The following is a 17,091-nucleotide window of genomic DNA, read 5'->3' on the forward strand; positions in this document are numbered from 1 at the left end:
TTGTTTCCTCTATTTTCGAAAATCACTGCTATTTTCTTCCAATTTATAACTACCTCTGTAGACGGCGTTTATCACCAAGGCTTTTCTTGATACCCTACAGTAGCTGAAAGCTGTGGCCAGAGCTTCGGCCACCAGGATGTGTTGAATCCATGGTTTAGATGGTCGAAACCTCTGTTTTGATCTGTCTTGGCACTGCTGGCTATCAGTCGCCGCCTGCTGCTAGTCACCACCGGTCGTCCAGTCGTGGGTCCTTGACCCCAAGTACCACCCGCAACCATCTTCTTCCTTCCTCTTTCTTGGTTAGAAAGAGAAGTATCCTTTCTCTCTCTTCCCCATCCTCTCTCTCTATTTATCTCTCTCTATATGATCTGGGGCTCAGTAGAGGATCCTAGGTGTTTACTTTGTGGACTCCAGATTGGCCCAAATAGAAGGTCCGAGACTAGCTCAATTGTGACCATTCAACATGTTGACTTTTACCCGATCTTTGCTCGCATCCTAATCGTTATTGGATTCTACTGGATTTGGCTATCCTCAATCACTATAAGTTATCTATATTTTGGTTTGATCTTTAACTGGATATAATGAATTTGACCGGATTGTTGAGTCTTACCTCTCGATCAACCCTATGCTTCTTCATCCTTATCGGGCATGAAGCCCTATCTCTCTTTATTCGAGTCTTAATTGACTCCAATGTGGAGGCCCTGAATCGTCCCGGTATCCGAGCGGTAGGCCGGTCCATTACTTCGGCTCTTGTCAAGTCTCTTAAGAACTTAGTCATCATTGACCTTCATTAAGTCACTTAAATCATGTCTGATTTTGATCGGTTCAGTTCACTTTTTTCAGATCGACCAATGCAGTTAGGTACTGCCACCTGATTGACATTATCTTTTCTCCATCCTGATTTAGGCATAAGGTCGTATCCGCAATAATATCATAATTATTAACTTTGCTTTGCTTCTAAGATAATGATAAGATTAATTGTATTTTAATGATATTAATGCAAGCGAACCTGACCTGTCTAATTGAAGTAGAATTTTGAAGAAAGATATGGTAAGTAACCTAATGCTTCAAAGTATGTTTTATGATTTTTGGTAAAATAATAATTAGTTTATTAAATTTGATAATGATATATATTTTATACTTGGTTAAACAGGCCAGACATATTATTAATACGATAGTAATTATTGTAAATTATATTATGCGTTATGTTATGAAATTTGGAAAATATGGCTAGGCAAATTATGAAATTTATTTTATGTATATGTATTTTCAGCATGGCTATAATCTGGCCCCGCCAATGAAGATTATTCGTTAGGTCTATCGACTTAATTTCACTCATGCCACCGGATTACGTGGCCATAGCCCAATATTAGATTCCTAATACCAGTTTATAAAAATAATAGTAAATTTTAAAAGAGATATATATATTATTTGAAAATTAATTTATTTTCAATCAATATCATGCTCTTTAATTATTTATTTATTTAGCATGCTTAGACCCTACATTTTGGCGTTATGTTGCTTACTAGACTAGCATAGCTCATTATTCTCACTTTCTTTATTTTTCAGATCATGAATCATGATTGCCCGGTACTTAAAAGAGTGCTCTAAATCTTCTGAAGATATTCACAGTTATTGGTTCTAATTTAGTTAGAACAATTTATTTGATTTGATTTAGTTAGCATATTTTGACTTATGTCATTTTGGAACAATTGATTATGAGAATGATTTTGCTTAGATCTTCATTAAATCACTTTTTGATAAAAAAATTTATTATTATTGCTTTTTAATTATTATGGCTTGATTTATAGCCTTGTATGCTCGCATGGTATGCAGCATGTATTATGCTCCGGGTTTGGGCCGTGGCACTTCTCATAAAACTAGACCTTATTATGCTCCGGGTTTGGGCCGCGGCACTTCTCATAAAACTAGACCTTCAACAATAATGCAGTGCCTAATAAGGCCAATTCTTTACCATGCAATGGACCAACTCAGGCCTGTTTAGCAAGTTAAAAGCCTAATTGGTTCAATTTTATGCCCATTGGTCAAGTCTCAATGAGGCATGGCAGCTCCAACGAGGCCTTGTAAGGCTGCATTTCTTTAGGACCACCAAATTAATAAGAGGACCCATAAATCTAGCTGAAGATTGGGCCAGCATCTTTCAGATGAATTGAATTATTGAATCAATTCAGGTCTTTAATCACGGAGCCGCACAATATTTTGCTCCTCAGCCCCAGGCGCATCAGCTTAACAGATATAATCAAGAAAAGCCCATTATTTTGAAGACCTAAAAAGCCCACTTGCACCAAACCTAAAGCTGTTAACGATACGGGAATATCTGCATCTAAATATAACCATTTAAATCAATAATTTTTTTTTCCCGAAATCATTTAGCTCAACTCTCAAGGAAACTGAGGCCCTTGAAAGTTAGAATCGGTTACTAAAAACTCCAAGGTTCTTCCTTAACCTGGTTTTTAGGGATAAGATGTTTATTTTCTGATGACGGTGATTTGGTGTCGCTAGTCCGCCCTGAATACCGAGAAACTCATCCCCTCCCAACGTCTTTGTGAATACCCAAAAAACCCTAATGTTCCAATAGCTAGAATATTGTAATGTCTTATTGAACAACTCATTTCTGAATCTTATTGTGAAGACACTTTATTCTTTAATGATTAGGAAAAAAAAACTCCATCAAGTTAAAGAAAGAACAAAAGAAATATACATTTACGGATAATTTTTTTAAAAAAAGATCATATATCGATGCCCACTGACCGGGGTAGTTGAAGGACAAAAATATGGGCAAGCAATTACGTGCAAGCAACTGTTGTTGTCTTGCACTCGGAACTCCTAACTTTCTACAAATATATTAATAAACAAAATTTTGAGTGCCGTTAGGGGGGAAGAATGCTATGAGGAAGAAAAGGAGTGTGGGGAAGGGCTACATGCGTTTGATCCTTTTTCTTGAGACCGCAAAAAGGGGCAGGGCCCGAGTGCCTCCGAGTCCTAGTTAGAAGACAAAACAAGGTCTAAAGTTGGGTTGTTAATTGGTTAGCAGACAGCGACTCCAAGTCAAGACGATGGATGGGGACTCTCGGAAACCGAGGGAAGTGCTCGCCGGGAAATTGGGTACTTAGCAGCGCTAGCTATTTGGGCAATGGCAGAAAGGGGTGATTTGGGATATTTAGCTCTAAATTCTAAATTATTATTAGAGTAAATTACAAAAAAAATTTCAAAATTAAGTTAAAACTATTTTTATACAATATATATATATATATATATATATATATTGTCAAGAGTCTTTTTCTTTTTGAGATCAAGCGGTTAAGATTTTTTTTCGCTTCGCCACGCAACCACGAGCGTCATTTCCCGATGAGTGACCGACGACAAGCTTCTCTCCCAACCGGCAGCCGGCGACGAGCATCCTTCCCAACTAGCATCCGGCGACGAGTGTTCTTTCTGATCAACTTTTGTTCGCTATTGCCCATCCGCCACATCATAGAGATTGAGGATGCTGATGTATTATTTGCCGATTCTGAGTTCACTTACCCAATATTGTAGACATAATCTTTAATATTGCCGTTATAGATGAATATTCCTATGTCTACGTATGGAACTATGATGATTCTGGCAACTTGTCATCAAAAGGACCCAATTCAGTACGCATGTAAGATATTTTTTTTCTTTTCGGAGGGTGCATCAGTTGTAATTCCATGGCCTGACTTAGACCGTAGATAGGCTGGCTCAAGCAACAAAACTCTTGATGCTTGTTTTCTAAAGTAGAAAATTTTAGAAAAATCCACTTCGAGAGAGATTTAGATTGCCTTTCCGTTGGCACATTGCTCTTTTTCTGATAATTCATCAAAATTAAACTCCAGACCCATGGCATCTTACGGCTGTTCTCCTCCTTAGGTAAATATTATATCACTTAAGGCTAATTTGATCATTTTTTTAAATTTTTTTTCTGACGTAGTATTTAGGTCCTATTTAAATTAATGGTTTGGCTAACATTCTGTTAAGTTATTAGTTAAAATGTTGGACAAAAATAAACCCTAGAGGATAAGTGTAGATTTTTCAAATTATTGGATATAAGTATAATAAATGTAAATCTTAAAAAGGTTTTTGTAATTTACTCTTATTAATAATCAAGCGTTTCTTACGTACATATCATCCTAAATATTGAAATTTGTATGAATATCCTTCCAAAATTAATATTTATATATATATATATATCTTTTTAAAATACTTATTTTGTATGTATACATTTTATTTTTTAAACATTGATTCTAAAAAATATTTATATAAATTTTAATATTTAAAAGGTACGTACGCAACAAATTCAAAGTAGGATAAAGCTAGAGATAAGCATAGACGGGCACGCTGAAGGATTTATTTGGTTCCCCAGGTGCCGTGAATGAGACGGTGCAGGGAAACAAAATGACATACAGTCAGTTAAACGTGAGAGAATGTTAGGTCCCAGGCACTTTGGATCGGTGCGCCGCCACGGTCGGTTGATGAATCTTATCATAATATAGTTTGAAAATGGCACAAATGGACGTGATAGTATGCGGTCAGCCGCCATAAGAGGCCCCATATGAGCAGTGCAGTCATCACAGCATGAGCAACCAATCACACATTCGCTACTCTAGTACGTTGGCATAAACTTGCTTACCCAGGACTCTATGTTTATCTCCAATATGTCCTAATAACTCTACCATCAGTCACCTTATCTCCTAGTGTTAGTGATCCTTCATATCTCATGGTCAGCCTCCATAAATTTATGACGCAATGTCCTCTAATTCGTATAGATTATAGACCGAGTTTGCTCTTTGATACAATTTATAACAATGTAAGATCTCACTCATAATGGCTAGCTGAAAGGTATTTTTTTAGACTTCTTAGTCCTGTATAGCTATTCAAAACCTAGTCGGCAAGTTCGCCATTAATTCTAAAATTTCTGATGCTTATAATTGGTTAGCTTAGATTTGCACATGCAAAGTGGAAGTTGTTATGCAGTCATTTGATCATCTCCAGGCTAAGCATGGAAGGCGACACTTGCCCGACATTAGAGCATGGAAATACCAAAAGAAAGGGACCACTAGATCGAGCATCTTTCATGCTTCTCAGCGTGTCATCTTTTAATTGTTCTCTCTTGTTATGACCGGGCTAGATAGCCAGCATCTTGGAGTGGGTGGAAGCTTGATGGGCCCATTTGAATGACCATTTTCTTTTATCGTTCAGCACAGCTTAGCACTGTATGCGAACAGGTCGAGCAATTTCCCCACTCTTCCGTGCTCTTTCCTTCCACCTTCTCTATCTCCTTCGCCACCACCACCACCACCCTCCTTTTAGCTTTCCATCACCAATTCATTGCGTGTTAGCTCGAAGGTCGCCACTTCGTTGTGTCATCACCAGTGTTATCTCATCGCTTGCAGAACATTCTTGATTGAGACTGAATTTAAGCTTTGTCTTTGTCGACTTAAAAAATGAAATCAAAGAGAAGGAAGTTGGTGGGAGAACCATGCGCTAACTTCATTAGAACTTTTAAGGGCTTAATTACTTAGCATGATTAGTTTCTTTTTTTTTTCTTTTTTTTTTTTTTTTTTTTGAGAAGAAGGGAGGGCTATGGCCATCATTAGAAATTTATTTTTTTGAAAAAAACAATACTAGAAACAAGGTCCAAAGGCAATAACGTATGCTGCTCTTGCTTGTTTGAGATGCCAAGTAACCAGAGAGAATTTATTCTTAATGTAACAAAAGATAGGCTTATGGAGGCCATGGTTGGCCTTGAAAAGAAATATATTACTTTTCAAAATTTATTGTCTTTTATTTTTCTCTTCGATTTTTTTTGATGGTTAAAATAGTGATAATGCACTACCACGATGGTTTGAATTCTAGACTCAAAAAACGTTTCGTAGATAGAGGGTGTTGACCAAATGAGCTAGCAATTATTGAACCCTGCCTGCTATTTCCTTTCCAATTTTTCAACCCTAAAACTTGACATATGTCAAAACACAATATGAATATTTTCTATCCTGGAGAACCGTTTGCGAAGGTCTTTTCACTTGGGAGCTTTATGGTGAAAATGTTGGATATAGAAGCTTCATGCTCGAATGACATTTGGCCTATTACACTTGATCAAAGAGTTATATCTAAATAAAATTTCTAATTTTCAAGAGAGACTGATAAAATTTTTATTTTTTTAGGAAAAATTTATAAATTTTGTTTTAGATTTTTTTTTTCATGTGTTGGTCCATGTTTTCGTATGAGTTTAGGTATTAAATTAACATTTTGTGACAATAATATTGGGCTTGATTCTCCATGCCATACTCAAGTTTTTGTTTCCCATTATCCCCCAAAAAATCTTATAACATGAAACTCTCTAATCATTTTTAGAGAAATATGATAGAAATGGAATTTTTTGGCCATGAATATAAAACCTCTAACCAAATGCATGCATTAAGGAAAGGGATACCAATTGACATAACCAAGTCTTCTTGTAAAAGCTCTCTATTCTTGATTCCATTCTTTAGAGGCAATCACTAAACTATCTAGATTAATTTTTTAGTCGGCACAAGTATTCACTTTTTTTTATTTTGTATTTTTATTTATTATTTGAGCATCTGAAAGTTTTATTACCTTATTTTTGAGACTTGATAAGTGCAACAAAACTATTATTTATTTTGGTTTTGTTCATTGTGAATAAATTATCAGCAGTCGATAATCTTAGACAACACGAACAAACCAGGGCTTTCTATATTGACAGCAATTTTGGACTGCAAACTATCTCTTTCTTAGATGCTGCTATATTCACTTCTTGTGGCTATCCTTAAATTCAAATTTAAAATCAAAGGATGGCCATATACTCTTAAATTTTCATGCCTAATTTGGCCCTAACCTACTACCTTCTCCGAAAAAGAAGGATTGGGACATATACATCTTTGCATTATGCTAGGTGGTGTGGCTCAAGAGAAATGCTCAAGTTTTTACTCAAAAATAGAGGACAATATTTAATTTAGTTCACTCTATTAATTCTTTGGTTTCTGGTTAGATAGTAGCGAAATTATGGAAGAACTCAAAGGATAGACTATTTTACACCCCTCGCTCAAACCTGGTCAATAGCAATCGACTGATCAGCCTCTGGAGACAATTATGGGATGTAAGTGAGATTGTTGAGGGGTTTCATGTAACCAAACGAAGATGAAAATGATATAACTTTTCAGTTTGTACTTGTTCTAAGGCCTAACCGACCCTTTCAGATTTTCTAATCAGGGATAGGGATTATAACCTTGGAAGGCCAAATACAAAGGTGCAAAAAGCAATAATGAAATAATATACTAGTGTTGCCATTGCTATGCAAGGTTATGGCCTAAAACTAATGTATCTTTGTAATCTTGATACAGACAGCTTCTACAAAAATTATTTTCAAGTTAGATTGTCATTACACTTATGATGTTTTGAATATCAAAAAGCTGTTTTTTTGAAATAAGAAAATAATATCTCAGCAAGTATAGATCTAATCTAACTACTGCACAATATAATGTTATACATAACAACCATAGTATGAGTAAAACAAAAGAGCAAAAATGATGGATTTGACTCGATACCAAATTAAAAAGCCAACAGCTAGTAGGAGAGATGGAGAAAGGAGTGATGCCATGAGAGATGAAATGAAAACAAACGCCATGAAATGTTAAAAAGATCTATTTTATTAGGAAATATAGAGTCTTGGATATTTTTATGACCTTTTGACTTTATAATTTGATAAAAGTCCTTAACTACCATGTGTGACTAAAGAAAGCAAGCTTCTTACTAATTTAAATATTTTTGTAAAAAAAATATAAATCTAATCAACTGAGATTGTGGGGGCCGTATGCGTAAAAATGAGTGTGGGGTTTGGAGAAACTAAGAGGCCATACCCCCAACTGGCCCCTCCTTGGCTCCGTCCCTGTGCACCTTTGATCAAGACTCCACCATGGCATGACATCCTAACCATTTTCAAGATTCACCCAAAATAAAAAAGTCAACTCTCTTCCAACCTTTCCATATAAAACATGACATTTCTGTAAATAATAATAGCCGCAGACATTTGCATGTGAAGAAATGATCCCACCCATGACGGCTATTGATTCCAAGTGATGGTCATGCATCCATGGGGCCACCCTTGACCCGAATGCTCTCATCTAATGAGGGAAAAAAATAAAAAAAGGCGAACAAAATAACTTCGATCCGACCACCACGTGTTCTTTTTGAGGCGAGGAGCACTCGTATCTTGGCCCAAGTTCTGCTCCATTTCCAACCCCATAAAATTTTAGATTTTTTATATAAATATCTTTCTAAATATCAAATTTTACATTAATATCTTTTTAAAATTAATATTTACATATATATTCTTGTAAAATACTTGTTTTGTTTTCTACTCCTTTTGTTAAAATATTTGGGGAAGAATGGAAAAATAGAAAAATAAGATAATTGTATTTCTGTCCGTCTCTTACAATGTACAGGAGCAACCTTTATATAGATTAGGAGACTGACAAAGTTTGGTAAGGCCGACTAAATTTGGCACAATCAATCACAAATCAATAAAAATGAAGTTTGATAAGGCCGACTAAATTTGGCATAATCAATCAATCAATGGATTCTAACATCCCCTCAAACTCAAGGTGGTAACGTGACACCAACTTGAATTTGAAAACAAGAGATCGAAGGATGCCAGGAGGACGAGCTTTGGTGAAGACGTCCGCAAGCTGATTAGCTATGAAAATTACATCACGAATGTACTGAAAAACTGACGTACTAGATGAAGAGTAGGAGTAGGAGTTGCTGGAGTTTGGAGCGAGACCGCGCCCGCCAAGTTTACTTTCGCCAAACTTCTAACGGTACGGTTTGACACGCTGCTTTGAGGTTTGGAGCGAGATCGTGCCTGACAAGTTTACCTGCCAAGCTTCTGACTGTACGATTTGACGCGCTGATGCTAGGGTATGGAGTGAGATCGCGCCCGTCAAGTTTACCCACCAAGCTTCTGACGACACGGTTTGGTGCGCTGCTGCTGGGGTTTGGAATGAGACCGTGCCTACCAAGTTTACCCGCCAAGCTTCTGACAGTGCAGTGTGGCGCGTTGTTGCTGAGGTTTGGAGCAGGATCGCGCATTCCAAGTTTACCCGCCAAGCTTCTGACAGTGCGGTGTGGCGCGCTGTTGCTGAGGTTTGGAGCAGAATCATGCATGCCAAGTTTTCCCGCTAAGCTTCTGACGGTACGGTTTGGCGTGCTGCTGCCGAGACCGGAGCCTTGGCTACCCTCCAAACGAGGTAGGAGAAACAGAGGATCTACGAGCAATGACGACGATCACAACAAAAGCAAAAAAGATGAAGGCAGCAGGTTACATGATTGGTGGCTCTAATGCCATATTGAAACATTTGGGGAAGAACAGGAAAATAAGAGAATTATATTTCTGCTCATCTGTTACAATGTGCACGAGCAATCTTTATATATATATTAGGAGGCTGACGATGTTTGGTAAGGCCGACTAAGTTTGACATAACCAATCAATCAATGAATTCTAATACCTTTTTTATTCTTTTTTTTTGCATGTATACCCATTAAAAAATTAACGGTTTTAAATTAAAATAACTAAAATACTTTTAATGGATAGATGTGTAAAAAAAAATTATAAGACAATCACAATGAAAAACAAAAAAATAATTTTAAATTTTTATTTTATTTTTATTAAAATAAATATAATTTATATTAACAGTATTAGAAGAACCGTTATATTAAGCATATTAATGCAGAACAGTATTTTATGAGAATACAAAAATAAATATAAATTTTTTAAAAAATATTTATATAAATTTAATTTTTTTTAAAAAAATATATTTATTCAAAAAAAAAAAGCTCTAAAATTTTTATTCTAACCGGCACTCGTAGAGTAGGCATCTGGCCCCTAACTAATTAAGTAGCGAGCAAAGTGACTATTGAGACCATGGGTTCGTTCTGATAAAATTAATTTTCAAGGCAAGTCTGCTGTCTTTAGACATTTAATAAAGTCGCATGCGCACGCTGCGATTGTACATTAGCAAAAAGCGCACTACGAAAGCGGTGTTTTTTAAGCCAAAAAAAAAAAAAAAAAAAAAGCGGTGTTTGTTGGGTCATGTTGAGCCATTAAATAGTTTGACGTCTGCCATGGCGTCAAGAGAGCCGAGGATGTCATCCATCTCAAAATTAGCGGCCTTATGTGACGGGTGGAACAGGAGGAGCCTGGGGTGGGTGGGATATCTTGGACAAAGTGTCGCGTTTTCTTAGGTTTGATATCTTGTAAAGTTTAAAGAAAAGAGTGATGTTATGGTTGAAATCTGGCCTAGAGAAGTCGGAAAAGCCACCGGAAGAAAGGAGAAAGGGTCGCACCTCCTATGCTTCCGGGATCGTGCACAAAGCCTCATTGAAGATTTTGGTGAGACTTTCTGATGCTTAAGTTAGAGTAGATCTTGAGTGGATCCAAAAGTCCTCATGCGTTACCTGATGTGGGCTATTTATAGTTTCTACAAAGATCATGAAAGGAGATGGCTTTGGCCAAGTGACGTACAACCAAGGCTTGCTCGAGGCATACGATTTGGGTAGTCCTTGTGGACAGCATGGCGTTGACAGGTGTGGCAGGGTTCGATCCTTAGCAGTAAGCATGGCTGGGGCAGCAAAGTATGCCCCTAGTTGACACGTCATAGCGTGGCCAGTAAGCAAGGCATGGTGTGGTAAGGTTGTGATGTCCGGCCGCCTGCACGAGTATTGGCGTGCATGTGGGTGCAGCCGCGGGTGAGATCAGAGAGGCTCGGAGGCCGCGGCATATCCTTGACGATATCAGCTCAGTAAGCGCTGAGGTCAGCCCGACATTTGGGCGAGGTCGGCTCAGCCTTCCTAGCTCATCTTTTGGCAAGGTCCGAGGTCAGCCTAGTCTTTGGCCGAGGGGGCCGACGTTATTAAAGATATCTATAGTCGTGAGAGTCTTTTAGGTGAGATCAGCTCGGCCTTCCTCTAGCCGACTCTGCAGGACGCCCTGGCTTGGGTCAAGGCGTCATTACTTGCTCAAGAGTTGTTCAACTCTGGATCCTGTTCGGCAAAAATTGAGTGGTACCATGCTAGAGCAGGACGATCCACTTGCCTCCCATCAAGTAACATGCTAGAGTTCTGTATATGGGAGGATGCGGCACTTTATTTTATCGCAAAACGATGTGACAATTTTTATGCGCTTGAATTAATTAGACGAGGGAGTCAATATTAGTAGACCTATCGTTCAGAAGCTCTTAAGCATCCTAATGGTCTGTGTTTCTTAATGCATCAGCATATCCACCTCAATCTTGCATAAGAGTTTTTTTATATATAGCCAACAGAAAAATAAAAAAAACCTCTTGTTTATTTAATGCTCATGCGATGCGTCGCAAGTGATGTTTAGCACTTTTTTATGCGCGCCGAACCAGTCACACCACTATGCATGCATCATTGGTTAATTAAGGATCAAAATGCCAAATTTGTCTCTTGTAGCTCCCAAAAAACAAAAAAAAAAAAGTCATGAATTGAACATGATTTAAGGAGGTTTAAAGAGGCGATGAAACATTTTCCTTCATATAATAGCCTAGCTTTTTCCATAGTATTATTTTAATTTCATTAAAATTCTTACAAAATTTTGCCCTGACGACAGCACTGCAGCTAGCAGAAACATGGTAAATACGCTGCAGTGGAAACCTTTTCACATAATGTTTTCATCATTTCACATTCCAATCTAAATGCAAGAAATGTTATTACATCCAAAAAAAAATCCTCAACTGGTATCCGTGTTGCTATTATAGAGCTTAGTCCTCTTATTAATCTCCTTCTCCAACTCCTGCGCTCCCCCCACCTCCTCCAGTTCCTGAGATCACATAAAAAACAAGCAATTCGTCAACAACTTCTAAAAAAACGGACGCATCCGGAACACTGGAGCCTTTTTTTTTCACCATTGTCTTATACTGCTAAAAGATATGTCTAAAGAAAAAGGACAGTGAAAAATAACAAGAAACCACCACCCACCTTCGGTCCCAAGAACAGCCCGTATGGCACCCCATCGAACTTGTCCATATGATGTATCTGAAAAGAATACCATGCACATAAATTAATTTAAACTAAAAATAAATAAATAATAAATCCCTATTAATTGTGGTGCGGCCGTGTGGGAGACACGGGGCGCAAAAACGGACGGTAGGGAAAGGGGGCGGCAGAGGCACACCTGATGGGCGGCCGCGACTCGACGGAAGTAGGGAACGTTGGCGATGGGGCCCACCGGGAACCGCCGATGGACCAGCCCGTCGTGGACGAACATGTAGGCCATTCCGAACAGCGTAATCCCCAGGCCCTATAACACACGGCCACGTGGACCTCAGATCACGCTGCAAGAAAGATCGGGATGACGTTGGGGAGGGGGGAAGGGGACTTACGGCGCCGAAGCAGAGGCCGGGGACGAGGCCGCGGGTGAAGAAGCCGAAGGAGAGGAGGGAAATGGCCGGGACGGCGTTGATGATGGCGAAGACGTCGTTAAGCTCGAAGGGGCCGTCGCGCGGCCGGTGGTGGGACTCGTGCATGTGCCACAGCGAGGCGTGCCACAGCGCCCGGTGCGCCCACCGCGCCCAATACTCCATCCCCACCTAACCCACACCAATTAATACATTGTTTTAGTCTTGTAAAACTATAAACAAAGATTTTAATCATCGCTTACCGCTGCGCCCACAGAGAGAGCAAAGGTGCCGAACATTTCCGTCATCGGGACCGCTCCTCCCTGCGCCAAGAAGATGATGTTACTAATTTTAGTTCATCACGAACCGAATTGAATATGGCTCGGAGAAATTTCAGGTAGGATGCAACCGACCTCCATTTGCCAGTAGAATCGGTAATAGACGGCGGCGACGGCCATGGAGGTGATGCCGAGGCTGGACATCACCGCCGCCGCTAGGTACGTCCGCCGCTCCGACTGCTTCCTCGAGATCTTCTCCGCCGTCCGGTCCAGCAAGATCCGCCGCTCCTCTTCCTCCGCCACCACCGCATCGGAGATCGCTGTCTCCTCTGCCTCCTCCATCTCCGAACCCCGGCTCTGCCCCAAGACGAAGCAGACTGCGGCGGACCGCCTCCGCCGCTGCCAGGGCTGGATCGCCGAGGCTATGGTAGACGGGCGGAGGCAGCGATTGGTGCGGAGGGGCGCGAAGAGCAGCACGCAGTCGTCGGCCATGGCGCAGCGGTGCGGCGAGCTGAGAAAGGGGTTCCTGAAGATGCCGCAAGTAACAGCAGCGGAGATCCCAGGCGCCATCCGCTCTCTTCCCCCGCTGCCTTCAGAACTGACCTCGAATTCGCTCTCTTTCTCTCTCTCTCTCTCTCTCTCTATGATAGCAAAGAGGAACGGAGATATCGAGAGAGAGGAGAGAGGAAGGGGTTTGAACCTCGGGAAGGAAAGGACGAGCGGTCACCGGGAGAGAATGGAAGCGATCAAATGAATGAAGACTCGAGCCACTGAGCTCGTCCTTTTAAAGTGACATGCTTCATGACACTGCCATTAGAAAGATAAATAATTACAATGAGTGCCATTGACTGTGGGGAGCAAGTTTGTGTGCAAGTTTATTGGTATTGTGACTGCGTTCCGAGGATCACGCTTTCGAGGTGGGCGCGCCCCTTGGTTCCACGTCGTGATGACCACCGGCGAAATATTAATATCTTATTTGAGAACGGTGAGAGAGAGAGACAAAGACGTGAGAAGAAGCATGAAAAGCCAACATTAGCAAAACGCTAACTTTTTTTTTTCATAAGCTCATCTAAATAATAATGACTTGCATTATTATGATCATGGCAAGCACACTAATCTTAACAATTTAAACAAACTCATATGAAAACCATAATTATGGCATAAAACATCTCAAGATTATGATAGTGATGGTAATGATATGGTAATGAATATAGCCTTCATATACATGCTTTGGGCTATTTCCCCCATTATATGTCACACTAACAGCTTAAATACATCCTTCTTTATATATTGTTTAATAAATAAAATAGACGATAAATTATATATTTTGTTTTATAATAAATTATCTTATGAGCAAGTGGAAGCTTTCCTCATTGTAATCAGAAGAGAGCTGAAGGTGCTGATTAGTTAGCTAGAACAGGGGTTATCTTGTTCGGAATAAGTTCCCAGATAAAAAAAAAGAAAGCCTAAAAGGTTGATTAATCCGTGAGATAAATTGATTCTATACGAGTATATTCATAGTATTTTGACCTTGATTAATCAAACACAATAAAGATAACTATCAAGTATATACATACATACATACAATGGAAGCTTTCCTCATTGTAATCAGAAGAGTACTGAAGGCGCTGATTGGTTAGCTAGAACAAGGGTTATCTTGTTCAGAATAAGTTCCCAGATAAAAAAAATGAAAGCCTAGAAGGTTGATTAATCCGCCAGATAAATTGATTCTGTTGTGGTTCAAATCTAGCTCGAGGGTGGCCACGCCGGAGGAGTTGAGAGAGCTGCGGGAGTGCGGAGAAAGACGAGAAGAGCCACCTCCCACGATCAATGGTGTACCTGCATAAAGTCTCATCAGTGTTTTCGGTGAGGGTTCTTCGACGCTCAAGTTAGAGTGGAGCTTAGTAGGTCTAGTCAAAAAGTTCCTTAGGCGTTACCTATTGGAGTTCTTTATAGTCCCGATAGAAGCGCTTAGGTGGCGGAGATATGGCCGTTCCCATCATAAGTGGGAGTGGCGTGCAGCCAGAGTCTGATTGTGGCACGCGGTGGAGTCCGTTCTTGGAAACGGTAAGACGTTGACAGTCGTGGCAGGGTATGGCCCGTTTCCATCATGAGAGGGAGTGGCGTGCAGCTAGAGCTTGATTGTGGCGCACGGTGGAGTCCGTTCTTGGAAACGGTAAGGCGTTGACAGCCGTGTCAGGGCATGGCTGGAGTAGCACATCGTGGTGGCATCGCAATGTACGGCCACGTAGGAAGGCGAAGGCACACACATGGGTGCGATGGTTGGCAGAGTTGAGCTCGTCGAGAGGTTGCATCAGGCATTCGGCGAGGTCGGCTAAACAGGTGCTGAGGCCAGCCTAGCATCCCGGGTTCCGAGGTGTGCTCGGTGGAGCGCCTCGAACTTGAGGGTCGGGGTGCATTACTAGAGAGAGCGCTCGAGCTTGGTCAGGTGAATCAGTAAATACAGGAGGCGCTTCGAACTTGGTTGAGGCGCGTCAGTAAATAAGGAAGGCGCCCCGAGCTGGCCGGAGCGCGTCGGCGAATAAGGAAGGTGCCCCGAGTTTGACCTGGGCGCGCCGGCGAATATCCGAGGTTGAATGAACTTTTGGAGGAGTCCGAGGTCGGGCTGATTTTGGGCCGGACCGAGGACACGTCCGGTCAGCGTTGGTGTCTGTTGGGCCGAAATTGGGTGGCCCTTTTAATGTGGGCTGGACGATCCATTTCGCCTCCCCTCAAGTTCTATATAAGTAACACTCATATTTTTTTATTGGTCAGCTAGAGCAGGGGTAATTTTTTTATTCACAGTATTTTGACCTTGATTAATCAAACACAATAAAGCTTTACATGTATATGCATACATACATACATATGCTTTGAGCTAATTCCACCATTATATGTCACACGAACACCTTAAATACATCCTTCTTTATATATTATTTGATAAGCACAAAAGACGGACAACACTGACTATCCCGAAAACTTGGATATATAATTAACTTGAGTCAAAAGGTGATTTAATTTATCCCTAAAATTTAAGGATAATTGGTTCTGCAACGTCCTTCCGTTGCTGAAAACACTAAAAGTTGTACCAGTTTATCTTTTGACACCTAAATGTGCAACAGCAAACAAAAAGCAATACATGGCGACATTGACATCGTATTAGATATTATTGGCCGCTTGCAATAATAAAGGGCTAAGCTTTATCAGTTCTCCAGCTCCTCAGCTTCTGAACATTGGATTTCTAATATAATTTGTAAAATCTTTTGAGAGAAAGCTGGGAGACCCACCCATGATAATTAAAGCAGGTTCAGATATTTGGAGATTTACTATTCGAGGTTTGAAGATATACATATGTATGTATATCAGCATCCAAACACTTTTTGTTCGCCGCCCAAGCTCATATATTTAATTGAGATAGAAAAAGCAAATCAAAATCAATGATTATGATGATGATGTTGATTAAAATATCCATATACTCTGCATGGTTTGTATTTCTTGAAAAGAAATGTCTAATCACAAAATAAATTAATGAATGAATTAAATTAATGGTTTGTATCCAAAAATTAAATTAATGAATAATATTGGATAAGTTGCAATGTCTAATCACAAAATAATCATCATATTACTGGTCACCTCATGCTAATTCATAAAGTTCAATGAGAGAGGGTCACGGTGCTTCTATATTACTGTTTTAATAAAAATTTAGTGATGACCATTGAAGCACATGATTAAAGCTCCATTTGGCAAAGCTATTAATAGTAAAGCTTTCAAAAGCACAATTTTTTGAATTAGAACTTTTATAAAAAGCCATTTATTATTTGGTAACTATATTTCTAAAGCGATGTGAAATTTTAATATATGTTTGACAAACAAACTAAAACAATACTTTTAAAATGACAAAATGACCATAAAGAACATTGCATAGTATTATAAAATAGGGCATAATAAAATATAATATATATTAATACATAAATATGATATAGTATAATGTTACTATAATGCAATATAATATTATTCTAATATAGTTAATATTAATATTGTATACTACAGCATAATAATATAACATAATTTGATATTACATAATATAACATATCAATGTATTATGAAATAATATAATATAATATTTATTGTATAATACAATATTTTGATAAAAATATTATCATTATCATCATTATATATTAACAATTATTAATATAATATTTTTAGAAACTAATTTTTGAAAAAAAAATAGAAGCATTCTTATATAATTATATAATTCTATGATGAGTATTTTGGTCCCAAAAAAAATTATAAATCTAAAATAGATGCTAAAAGTACCTTTTGAAATAAGCTTTATTTTG

General features: G+C 39.1%; 1 protein-coding gene across 1 annotated transcript; it reads right to left on the bottom strand.

Moving 5' to 3' along the window:
* Window positions 1-11,601: 11,601 nt before the first annotated feature.
* Window positions 11,602-13,507, bottom strand: LOC120107187 (beta-carotene hydroxylase 2, chloroplastic-like). The gene is made up of 6 exons (XM_039120355.3): window positions 12,887-13,507; window positions 12,737-12,796; window positions 12,459-12,665; window positions 12,251-12,376; window positions 12,055-12,111; window positions 11,602-11,896 (listed from the first exon to the last, which is right to left on the bottom strand). The coding sequence occupies exons 1-6, from the start codon at window positions 13,319-13,321 to the stop codon at window positions 11,807-11,809; spliced, it is 975 nt and encodes a 324-aa protein (XP_038976283.3). The 5' UTR covers window positions 13,322-13,507; the 3' UTR covers window positions 11,602-11,806.
* Between the last annotated feature and the right edge of the window lie 3,584 nt (window positions 13,508-17,091).

The sequence above is a fragment of the Phoenix dactylifera genome, chromosome 3, assembly GCF_051530095.1.
Source record: "Phoenix dactylifera cultivar Ajwa chromosome 3, Ajwa_hap1_PhDact_Kaust_v1.1, whole genome shotgun sequence".
In the NCBI taxonomy this organism is placed as follows: domain Eukaryota; kingdom Viridiplantae; phylum Streptophyta; class Magnoliopsida; order Arecales; family Arecaceae; genus Phoenix; species Phoenix dactylifera.